This window comes from Sphaerodactylus townsendi, linkage group LG15 (assembly GCF_021028975.2).
Source record: "Sphaerodactylus townsendi isolate TG3544 linkage group LG15, MPM_Stown_v2.3, whole genome shotgun sequence".
Classification (NCBI taxonomy): domain Eukaryota; kingdom Metazoa; phylum Chordata; class Lepidosauria; order Squamata; family Sphaerodactylidae; genus Sphaerodactylus; species Sphaerodactylus townsendi.
The window spans coordinates 34,511,293-34,522,973 of NC_059439.1; the positions used below are offsets into that span (position 1 = coordinate 34,511,293).

General features: G+C 44.1%; 1 protein-coding gene across 1 annotated transcript; it reads left to right on the forward strand.

Moving 5' to 3' along the window:
* The first annotated feature begins 206 nt into the window (after positions 1-206).
* On the forward strand, positions 207-9,144 carry LOC125445315 (vomeronasal type-2 receptor 26-like). Its single transcript, XM_048518326.1, has 4 exons — positions 207-338; positions 4,091-4,318; positions 7,351-7,477; positions 7,979-9,144. Exons 1-4 carry the CDS (start codon positions 294-296, stop codon positions 8,881-8,883), a joined length of 1,305 nt encoding a protein of 434 aa, XP_048374283.1. The 5' UTR covers positions 207-293; the 3' UTR covers positions 8,884-9,144.
* The last annotated feature ends 2,537 nt before the right edge of the window (positions 9,145-11,681 follow it).

An 11,681-nucleotide genomic window follows, 5' to 3' on the forward strand; every position in this document is an offset into this window, starting at 1 on the left:
ACGAACCACTGGGATTCCGGGAATTTCTCCAGTCCAGAAAGCCTGGTTGGACTAAAGGAGATGGCTTCATGAAGGTATTCTGGGAACAGGCATTCCTCTGTCAGTTCTCAGATTCTCTGCTGAAAGATAGGTTTGATAAAAATTGCACTGGGGAAGAGAAGCTGGACAGTCTTCCTGCAGATGTTTTTGAAATGGCTATGACGGGCTCCAGCTACAACATCTACAATGCTGTCTATGTAGTAGCGCATGCTTTACACCGCCTGCATTCAACCCTCTACCATCACAGAAGAGTGATGAAGAAAAAGAAATTTAACTTCTTCAGTCAACCGTCGTGGCAGGTAAATAAGCAGCAGGGCCTTAACCGCAGGGCCTGTACGACAGAGATGTCCCAACTGGTCTTTTGGTTGAGGCAACCAGCCCTGGATGAACCATGACAATAGCAAGCCTTTATTGGCATAGACAACAGTACAACAAAGGATGCAGTTCAATGTAGCAAAATGCAAAGTGATGCACAAAGGGGCAAAAAATCCAAACTTCGCATACACGCTACAGGGGTCAGTGCTATCAGTCACAGACCAGGAAAGGGATTCAGGTGTCTTAGTTGATAGTTCCATGGGAATGTCAACTCAATGCATGGCAGCTGTGAAAAAGGCAAACTCTATGCTGGGGATAATTAGGAGAGGAGTTGATAATAAAACTGCAAGGATTGTCATGCCCTTATATAAACAGGGGTACGACCGCACTTGGAGTACTTGCTAGCCCTAGTTCCTGGTCGCCACATCTCAAAAAAAGAAGGATACTCCAAGAGATAGAAAAAGTGCAGAGAAGGGCAACGAGGATGATTGAAGGACTGGAGCACCTTCCTTATGAGGAGAGGCTGCAGCATTTGGGACTCTTTAGTTTGGAGAGGAGACGTCTGAGGGGGGCTATGATTGAAGTCTATAAAATTACGCATGGGGTAGAAAATGTTGACAGAGAGAAATTTTTCTCTCTTTCTCACAATACTAGAACCAGGGGGCATCCATTGAAAATGCTGGGGGGAAGAATTAGGACTAATACAAGGAAACACTTCTTCACACCAACGGTGGATTGGTGTTTGGAATATGCTGCCACAGGAGGTGGTGATGGCCACTAACCTGGATAGCTTTAAAAAGGGAGGAGAAGTTGATCTATGGCTCCCAATCTTGATCCTCCTTGATCTCAGATTGCAACTGCCTTAACAGTCCAGGTGCTCAGGAGCAACAGCCGCAGAAGGCCATTCCTTTCACATCCTGCATGTGAGCTCCCAAAGTGGTGGGCCACTGCGAGTAGCAGAGTGCTGGACTAGATGGACTCTGGTCTGATCCAGCAGGCTAGTTCTTATGTTCTTATGTTCTTAACCATGACGCAAAATAAGCACATGCTTAGGGCCTTGAGTAAAGAAGCGCCCCAGTAGAGCCTCCACTCCCTTTATTCTGAGCTCCCTGAAGCAATCCAGCCACTATGTAGTAGCAGTCTCCAATCATTAGAACACCTCCGGCCCCATCCAGTGCATGAAGTTCCCATAGTTCTTATAGTATTCCGCTTCTACCTAAAAATAAGACATGTGCTGAAATTTTCGAGTAAAAGAAGGCCCCCAGAGCTCTTTTTTTTTTTTCCCCACTCTTTATCTCTGCTAAGCACTGAAGCAGATTTGTTACATCGGATTAATTTGGGGGATATGATCAAAGTCTTTGCAATTTAAAAATGCCGGAGAAAATTTTTTGTAGTATAAAGATAAACAGCAACAATGAACATCATTTTGTGCATCTTTGATTTGAGTGAGTTAAAATGCCCTGTGTGTGTGTGTGTGTATGTGTGTGTGTGTGTGTGTGTGTGTGTGTGTGTGTGTGTGTGTGTATGTGTACAATAGCTCACTACTGTTTTTATTTTGAATTACATATGCAGTATATGGGGGTACCATAATCATTTCTGGCCCTGGCAATCTGTATGTCCCATCCGTCTTATTGGCCTCCCAAACTTAAAGTTAAATTTAATTTTTAAGTTATTTTTCAAGGTTTTTCCCTTCAAATCTTTCAGTTAAACCTCCTTCGTTTCTGAAGGTTTGATCCCCCCCCCCTTCCCATCTTGAATACTGGAATTTGATGGGGCACTGAGCTGAGGGATCTTAGCAGAGGCGTAGCTCCAAGGGAATGGGGGGTGCAATGCACCAGGCATGTGCCCCTGTGGGGGTGTGGTGAGGGTGTGGCAGGGGCACGGTGGGGGTGAGATGGGGCGGAGGACGCACCAGTGCACTGGCACTTTTCCCCCTTGCTATGCCCCTGGATCTTAGGCTTTTAGGCTCTCATTTTATTATGTACCATCTTATTATCTGTGTGTGCCAATTCATCAGTTAATGGTTTAATGTTAAGCTATTGTAATTGTATGTTGTTTTTATATAATGCTTGTAAGCTACCCTGAGCCTGGCATTAGTCAGGAAAGGGCAGGATAGCAAATCTAACAAAATAAAGTAAATATTTTAAGTAGAAAGAAAACCATGTCTCTTGGAACCGGAAGAGCATGCAAACTGTACATTATCTCTCCCGATGGAGTTCATGGTTTTATCTTTTTCACTTCTTTGTTCTCCCATTTACCTCAATGTGTAACAGTTCTTCAAGCTTTCAGCCTTGCTTACCACTATGGCCATGACTTCGTTTGCTTTACTATGGTAGTTAGACACAATATCGTGTTCCAAGAAGAAACGCACCTGGCATTATAAGAACATAAGAACATAAGAACTAGCCTGCTGGATCAAACCAGAGTCCATCTAGTCCAGCACTCTGCTACTCGCAGTGGCCCACCAGGTGCCTTTGGGAGCTCACGTGCAGGAGGTGGAAGCAATGGCCATCTGCTGCTGCTGCTCCCGAGCACCTGGTCTGCTAAGGCATTTGCAATCTGAGATCAAGGAGGATCAAGATTGGTAGCCATAGATCAACTTTTCCTCCACAAATCTGTCCAAGCCCTTTTTAAAGCTAATCGATTGCTCACTTTGAATATAATTCTCCTGTGATGTAGGTGCTTGTACGCGTTTGATATTTCTCTTGAGTTTGAGGGCGAGAACAAGTCAGAGAGTGATGAACGATGAAAAGAGAAATGGTGTTGAAGCTCGCTCATTGGAAGCTTCGTTGGGTTTTGACAAAGGACTCCTTTCGTGAGGAAAATCTTTTCCTCCCTTCCATTCTGGTGTTATGCATTCTGTGAGTTGAATCCCAACAAATTTTCCTTTGGTGAAAAAAAATCCAAACAAGCTATGCTGCAGATAATGGGACCTACATGTAAACAAGAACAGAAAAAAAGTTGAATGTGTGTAATAAATTTAATAAAATCATATATTAAAGAATAAAATGGGGAAGCATAAAATATGGTACAGGATATTGAATAGCTTTCTATTAAGAATCAAACAGTAATCAAACATTCAACCAATACTGCGCCGCCTGCATTGGCTCCCGGTTGAATTCCGGATCATCTTCAAGGTATGGGTACTTACCTTTAAGGCCTTACGCGGCCTGGGACCCTCATACCTTCTGGACCGCATTACCCCATATGTCCCTACTAGGCCTCTACGTTCAGCGGAGGCCAATTTACTGGTAGTCCCTGGCCCCTCAATGATGCGGCTGGCCTCCACCCGGGCCAGGACTTTTACAGCCCTGGCCCCTGCCTGGTGGAACACTCTTCCTCCAGCTGTCCGGGCCCTGCGGGATCTTGGTGAGTTCCGCAGGGCCTGCAAGACGGAGCTGTTCCACCGGGCCTTTGGAGTGTCCAGCCGCTGATATAAGTGCCCCCGCCTCCTCCTACATTTTGGGGCCATTACCATCTATGGGCCCACTCTTTTTCTCCCCTTCTGGGAGAGTTTAACAGGGATTGTTGCGGGCATTGCTGTTATTAGTCGTTCTTAACTGCTGCATTTTAACTTAACTTATTTACAGTCTATTATGTAACTGTTATTTTATGTTGTTCACCGCCCAGAGCCCTTCGGGGGTTGGGCGGTCTATAAGACTGAGAAATAAATAAATAACATGCCTCTTTTCTGTTCAATGAGCACCTGGCCTTTTTTGTGTGTGTTTCTATCCAGCTCCACCACTTTCTGAAAAGTGTCTCATTTAACAACAGTGCCGGGGACGAAATTTCGTTTAATGCCAATGGAGAAGTCGCAACAGGGTATGACCTTGTCAACTTGGCTGCTCCCCCAAATCAATCATTTTTTAAAGTGAAAATTGGAGAGTTTCATCCCGAAGCTCCAGCTGGCCAAATGCTTCCCATTGACGAAGACAGCATCACGTGGAGCAGCAAATTCAATCAAGTAAGAGTGGTCTACACAATCTGGGAGAACTTCCATTCAAAAAAAAGATGTTTTGCTAACATGCACCGTGTTGCCTCATTCCTTTTTTTTTTCAATGAGCAATGTCGGGTGAAAACATGGCCGAAGGAATATCCCTTAGCTTTCCTCTCTAAATGTCTGCCTTCCCTGTTGACCGAATGTGGCAAGTCATGGGACATGTGGTTGGGAGCTATAGGAAGAAGTGAGCCTAATCAAAAAGAAATTACCGTATATACTCATGTATAAGTCGAATTTTTCAGCACATTTTTAATGCTGAAAAAGCTCCCCTCGACTTATATGCGGGTCATTAAAAAATTTTGTGTGTTTTACTTTGCCGGCCAGCAGGGGGCGCAGTTTTTATGCTAGCGGCACCAAAATTTCAGGGTACCCTCAGAAGACACTCCTGATGATACCAGCCAAGTTTGGTAAAGTTTGGTTCAGGGGGTCCAAAGTTATGGACCCCCAAAGAGGTGCCCCCATTCCCCATTGTTTTCAATGGGAGCTATTAGTAGATGGGGCTACCCTTTTGAGGGTCCATAACTTTGGACCCTTCTGAACCAAACTTCACCAAACCTGGCTGGTCTCATCAGGAGAATCTCTTTATGATACCAGCCAGGTTTGGTAAGAAGTTTGGGTTAGGGGATCCTAAAAGTTATTGACCCCCAAAGGGGATGTTCCCCATCCCCATTGTTTCACAATGGAAGCTAGTAGTAGATTTTTCCATTTCTGATAATATCCCTCTTAAAATCTAAGATTGGGTTACATTTGGACATACAGATGATGATAAGCGAGGAATCCAGTTTTGAAGAATTTTAACTCTTGTGTTTTAGCTTGGTTGCTGGTTGAGGCTAAGGTTTTGTACTTTTAAAGTTATTGTTGATACCATATTGTTCTTGTTTTGGACTCCTCTTTTCCACTTCACAGAGCTAGTTTACTGTTTTTCTTTGAAATAAATATTCAAAACATTTTAACCTACTGATGCCCTCAATTGGATGTGATTTTATTGGCATCTATTTTTTTATTTTTTTTTTTTGAAATTTACCAGCAGCTGCTTGCATTTTCCCACCCCTCGAATTTATATATCAGCGAGTCAATAAGATTTTCCCAGTTTTTGTGGTAAAATTAGGTGCCTGCGACTTATATGCGGGTCGACTTATAATGCTTGTGATATACCCGTGAATGTATTGTCCGAAGGCTTTCACGGCCAGATTCAAACTGGTTGTGGTGGGTTTTCTCGGGCTCTGGTGGTCGTGCGGATCTGAGTGGATTTTGTTCCTAACATATGATAACAGACTTCCAGACTTCTTGTGATACACCTCTGAAGATGCCAGCCACAGGTGCAGGCAAAACGTTAGGAACAAGATCCACCAGACCGCGGCCACCCAACTCGGAAAACCCACCATAACCAAAAAGAAATTAGTTTCAGCCAAACCAATTTGGGGGGGGCGTGTTTTCCTTTTTAATAAGGGTACTTGTCACGTTAAGACAACATACTGCAATTGGAAAATAGATAGACAAGCCTTTATTGGCATTCCAAAATACAATAAAACAATTGTCCATAAAAGAAAGATAGATACAACAGCCATTCAGAGTCTTATCAATAGTTTAGTCCAAATGGACTCATCAAAAGTGCCATTCCTATACGCCTCTCCACAGACCAAACTGCAATTGGAAAATAGAGTGATTGAGTTTTCTCTCAGAATTCATGGGTGCTTTTAAAATGGAAGAACAATGAAAAATGTTAACAATTTAAATAGGGTTTCCAATCTCAAAGTGGGGCATAAAGTACTCCAGGGATTAGAACTGATTTCTGGACTTCAAAGATTATTTGACCTGAAGGAAATGGCTGATTTGGAAGGTAGTTCTATTACACACACCAAGTTCCATTCTTCACTTTGGCCCTTTTCGCACGGGCCCATTAACACCAGTAAAAAGAAACAGGGTGGGGGCAGAACTTTGCACAGATCCCAATCCTAAAGCGGATGTGCTCCAAGTTTCCCACCCCCAACCTGGCTTATTCAAGAATCAGAATTTTTGTGATAAATTTATTTTAACATGCCTCACAGCCATGGCCGAACAAATAGCTGCAGCTGCGAGGCGTGTTTGAGCAAAAGAATTGCAAAAATTGCGATTCTCGAAAAACCCTTCCCCGTCACTCATTTGTAAAGCCCCCCATGGTAAAAACAGGCCATATCATGGCCCTGGGTGTGTGGGGGGGATTGGTCCTCCACTTCACAGGCAGGGAAGGAAGAAAAAAGGTACGCCTTTGTGCAAGGGTGGGTTTATGAAATTGCCTTTCCCCCACTTTTACTGACTAGTGCAGAAAGGGTCTTTGTTCTATCTAGAAACGAGCCTTAATTCTTCAGAAATTTTGAAATTCCTTTTAATTTATTTAAAAGGCTGACACCTTTCAATTTATTTATTTATCTATCTATCTATCTATCTATCTATCTATCTATCTATCTATCTATCTATCTATCTATCTATCTATCTATCTATCTATCTATCATCTATCTATCTATCTATCTATCTATCTATCTATCTATCTATCTATCTATCTATCTATCTATCTATCTATCTATCTATCTATCTATTTATTTATTTATATCCCACTCTCCCTGACAGGGCTCAGGGCAGCGAACAGCAGAATAAAACCATATAAGACAATAGAATACAATGTAAAACAAAAGAGACAAAACCAACAGCATCAGTTAAATCAGTTAAATTGTTCAAAAGCAGAACAATAAAATAGAACAGATGGCGATTGTCTACCTAGGCTGGGAAAGGAAGAAAGCTGGATGATGGAATACTCCATCATTTTCATAATCTGAAACAGGCTTGTAGGTCTACTTAAACATAAGTTACTCAGTGACAAATGAATCAAAGGCACTTTACACCACTGATGAGAAATTCTTGCCTTGGCCAACTGGCTGAGAATTATCCGATGAAGCAAACAAAATGTCCATTTGGACCTATTACTGACAAATAGTCTTTGTTTCTTATTTATGCATCAGACAAAGCCTCTTTCAGTCTGCAATGAAAGTTGTCGTCCCGGCAATAGGAAGAAGATGAAGGAAGGGAAGCCATTTTGCTGCTATGACTGTATTTCATGTCCAGAAGGGAAGATTTCTAATCAAAAGGGTAAGAAGTTTCCAGTCTAGTTCTAAATAGTATTATACCCTTAAGCCCCAGTAATAGAGGGAATTATATTGGTATAGTGATTAGAGTGTCGGAGAAGGATTTAGAAGATCCAGTTTCAACTCCTGCCTCTGCATGGGTACTTGCTGGGTGTCTTTGAGAGAGGAACATATTCTAAACCAAAACGACTTCAAAGGGTTCTTATGGGAATGAAACAGAACAGAGTAGAATGACGTAATCTCTTTTGGATGCCCATTGGATACAATCTCTGTAACAGTAGTGAAGTATTTCAATAGAAGAGTGAAACAAAGAAGCCTTGTCCTTGCACATGCCCAGTCCATCCTAACTCTCATAGGTCATGCACGTAAGGATTGATTGCGGAAGGAAATAAAAATGATGTGACCCCCATCAAAGGGGATCTTGAAGCATGAGATAGGGGGACAAAGAGGGAATATGGAGAATGCTGAAGCTATCCCTCCTATTTTCCCCTTTTCTCTTTTACAGACTTGGATGAGTGTTCCACTTGCAGAGAAGATCACTATCCAAACGTGCGACAAAATCAATGCATTCCCAAAGATATCACGTTCTTGTCTTACACAGAGCCATTGGGGATGGCCTTAGTGACTGTTGTCCTGGCCTTTTCCTTCATTACACTTCTGGTGCTCGGAATCTTTGTGAAGCACCGCAGCACCCCCATTGTCAAAGCCAACAACAGGAACCTCACCTACGCTCTCCTGATCTGCCTCCTCCTGTGCTTCCTCTCTGCTTTGCTATTCATTGGTCGACCACAACTGGTGTCATGTCTCCTCCAACAAACCTTTTTTGGCGTGGTATTCTCAGTTGCCATTTCCTGTGTGTTGGCCAAAACTATCATGGTGGTTCTGGCTTTCCTGAGTGTCCGTCCAGGAAGCAGCCTCAGGAAGTGGGTGGGGAAACAAGTGGGCAATTCAATTGTGATCCTCTGCTCCCTTTTCCAAGCAGTCCTTTGCTCTGTGTGGCTCACAACTTCTCCCCCATTTCCAGGTGTTGACATGCACTCAGAAACTGAAGCAGTTGTACTGGAATGCAATGTGGGGTCTGTCACCATGTTTTACTGTGTCCTGTGCTACATGGGCTCCTTGGCTGTGATAAGTTTTGGGGTGGCCTTCTTGGCCAGGAAGTTACCCGACAGTTTCAACGAAGCCAAATTTATCACTTTTAGTCTACTGCTCTTTTGTAGTGTTTGGCTGTCCTTTGTTCCAACCTACCTGAGCACGAAGGGGAAAGCCATGGTGGCTGTTGAGATCTTCTCTATCTTAGCCTCTAGTGCTGGTCTTCTGGCTTGCATCTTTGCCCCAAAATGTTACATTATTTTGCTGCGGCCGGAGCTCAACAACCGGGAACAGCTAATAAGAAGGAAAGGGTCATGATGTAAAGAAGTATGGTTACACCCATATTCTGCAATAAAAGCATGTATGTGTCATCCTTCTGTCCATTCTGAAAAGCCGATTTCAGTTTCACCAGAGCAGCATTCTATAGTCTGGCTGCTTCACTATTAAGTTCACACTAAGGATTGTTACTTACAAAAGATATAAATAATTTATTATAAGAGAACTCCATAGTAGGCAGGAAAGGCAGAATGAAGGCTTTTCGGTTGGAATACATTACTCCAGGTCTTACAGTGGGCAGAGAAAGGAAGGCGGTTTCTGCACAGGCTAAAACCAACGGCTTCAGCCCAGTAAAACACTGTTTTGGCAGGAACCCTTCGCACAGGCACCGCTGCCAAATCGATGCAGCAGCGCTCTGTGCCTGCCAAAACGGTGTATTCAAAACTCGCTTGGGGAGCGAGTTTTCCTGCAAACGCCGGCTTCCATCTGCTGCCATGTGAACGGCAGCGGGTGGAAGCCAGCGTTTTCCCCTCCCCTCCCCTCCCCGGCCCAAATCGCCTCCTTACCTTCTGCTGGCAGCTGTGTTGCTCTATCGTCGCTCTGAGGAGGGAAGGAGACACGCCCCTGGTCTCCGGTGCTTCAGCTGTCGCTGTGGCCATGGGGGCAAATTTGATCCATAACAGCCGGCGTTCCAGCAAATTTGATCCATAACAGCCTCATTCAGATATAGAAAATGCAGAACATGACTGCCTTTATTAAGGTCCGTTCCACACGGGCTAATAAACACGGGGGGAGGATGGTGGAAAAAACATTTTGGGGAGGGCTTTGCACATATCCTTCCCCTAAAACGAGTCTGCCCTGTGTTATTTTCCCCAAACTGGGGTTTTTTTTGAGAATGGCGCTATTAGCAAGTCTTTTCAAAAATCCCCGGTTGCAGGCACTAGTGAGCAAACGGCCACTCAGGAGGCGCTTCATTCACCTCCGTTTTCCTTTTGCACAGCTATGCAGGCGCAGATCTTCATATCGTGAGACATCAGCATGGCTGTGGGGGTTCATTTGTGAAGGCTTGTGTATCTATGCATCAATGGGAAGACATTTTTAAAATAGACACCTCACCGTGTAAAGGCACAACAGGAACCTGGATTGTTTCCTTGGGCTCCAATCGCTGCCTGCACAGATGCATGTGAACACAAAAACAGGAACACAGGTTGCTTTACCCCGACTGCAATCCCCCATACTTTTGCTGTGCTAAGTCAATCCCTCTCACGCTGCCTCTTTAACATAGTGCCTCCAAACATCTCCCGACAAGAAGAAGAAGAAGAAGAAGAAGAAGAAGAAGAAGAAGAGGAGGAGGAGGAGGAGGAGGAGGAGGAGGAGGAGGAGGAGGAGGAGGAGGAGGAGGAGGTGGAGGAGTTTGGATTTATATCCCCGCTTTCTCTCCTGCAGGAGATTCAAAGGGGCTTACAATCTCCTTGCCCTTCCCCCCTCACAACAAACACCCTGTGAGGTAGGTGGGGCTGAGAGAGCTCCGAGAAGCTGTGACTAGCCCAAGGTTACCCAGCTGGCGTGTGTGGGAGTGTACAGGCTAATCTGAATTCCCCAGATAAGCCTCCACAGCTCAGGCGGCAGAGCTGGGAATCAAACCCAGTTCCTCCAGATTAGATACATGACCTCTTAACCTCCTACGCCACTGCTGCTCACAAGGTGACTGATATGAAAACCCAGATACTTCTCTCCGTGTATATCCCCTGTTATCATGCTATCAATGTTGGCCTATCAGTGTTGCCCGTTTTCAGCCACTAGGACAGGCGCGGGATAAGGGAAACCTTCTTTTCAGGGATTCCCTCCATTCTGGGCCTAGCTGCCATACTAAAATTGAAAAGGAAAAAACTTTGCTGAAATTTGACAAACTTGTGTGTCTGTTTTTCTCCCTCAAACTGTTCTACCGACAACTTGGCAAAGTGTCGTTATCTCCTCTGTAATTATCAACACCCTGGTGATTACTGCTCGAAAGGTCCAAAGACACGTCAGTGCTTATTAGAAATGAATAACATCATCTGAATTAAACTAGAAATACAGCCCGTGGCATTCCAGGTCGGCGGTAGGGCTAGGGACCCGTGGGGTTCCCTAAATTCCATCTATGATGTGTGCAATTGTATTGAGAAGATCACGCCAGCCAGGTGGTTTCAAACTGGAATGGCTCCAATAGCCATGTGAGAAGAAACAAACCTTGATTGTGATGAACCATTTGCAGGATGGTGTCCCTTGTGGTGCTAATGCTGGTACTGTCACGTTCACTCATGTGTAAGAGTCATGAGGGCAAATGCGCCCTCAGAGAACCTTTCTCCAGTCCCTACCAACATTTTCAAGAAGGAGATTTCCTCATTGGGGGGATTAGTTCTCATATCTCTGCTGTGTCAGCAAAGTTGCATTTCCAACAACCACCTGATTCTGTGGCATACTCTTCGTTCAAGTAAGGAAGAGGTTTTTTCTCTTCATATCTATTATCTGTGCATATCCTATTCATAGCTGAAAAGTTGTTCGGGTTGCATGGAATTCTAGGTACACGAAGGCTAATTTTGGTTTTTCCCTACACCAATTTCCATTCTGTGGTTTTCTGAAAAGGTGAGTGGGGGGGGTGGTTCTGATGATTGTCCACGCTGACCCCCAGATGGAAAGCACTAACTGAATAGTCTTCAGCTATGTAACACATTGTTTTGTAATCATGAACTGATTGCTTAGCAGAAGAGATGGTTGTGGAATCTGAGTAGACTGGATACAGTTCTTGAATCTAGTTAGTTAGGTAGATCCTCCCATGCTAAGTAGCATATCAGGCATCA

Bases quoted from the DNA above. Each gene is read 5' to 3' on its own strand.
- LOC125445315 (XM_048518326.1), top strand. From the start codon at position 294: ATGAAGAAAAAGAAATTTAACTTCTTCAGTCAACCGTCGTGGCAG. The intron at 4,319-7,350 runs GTAAGAGTGGTC...TTTATGCATCAG, and splicing joins GGAGCAGCAAATTCAATCAA to ACAAAGCCTCTTTCAGTCTG. The intron at 7,478-7,978 runs GTAAGAAGTTTC...TCTCTTTTACAG, and splicing joins GAAGATTTCTAATCAAAAGG to ACTTGGATGAGTGTTCCACT.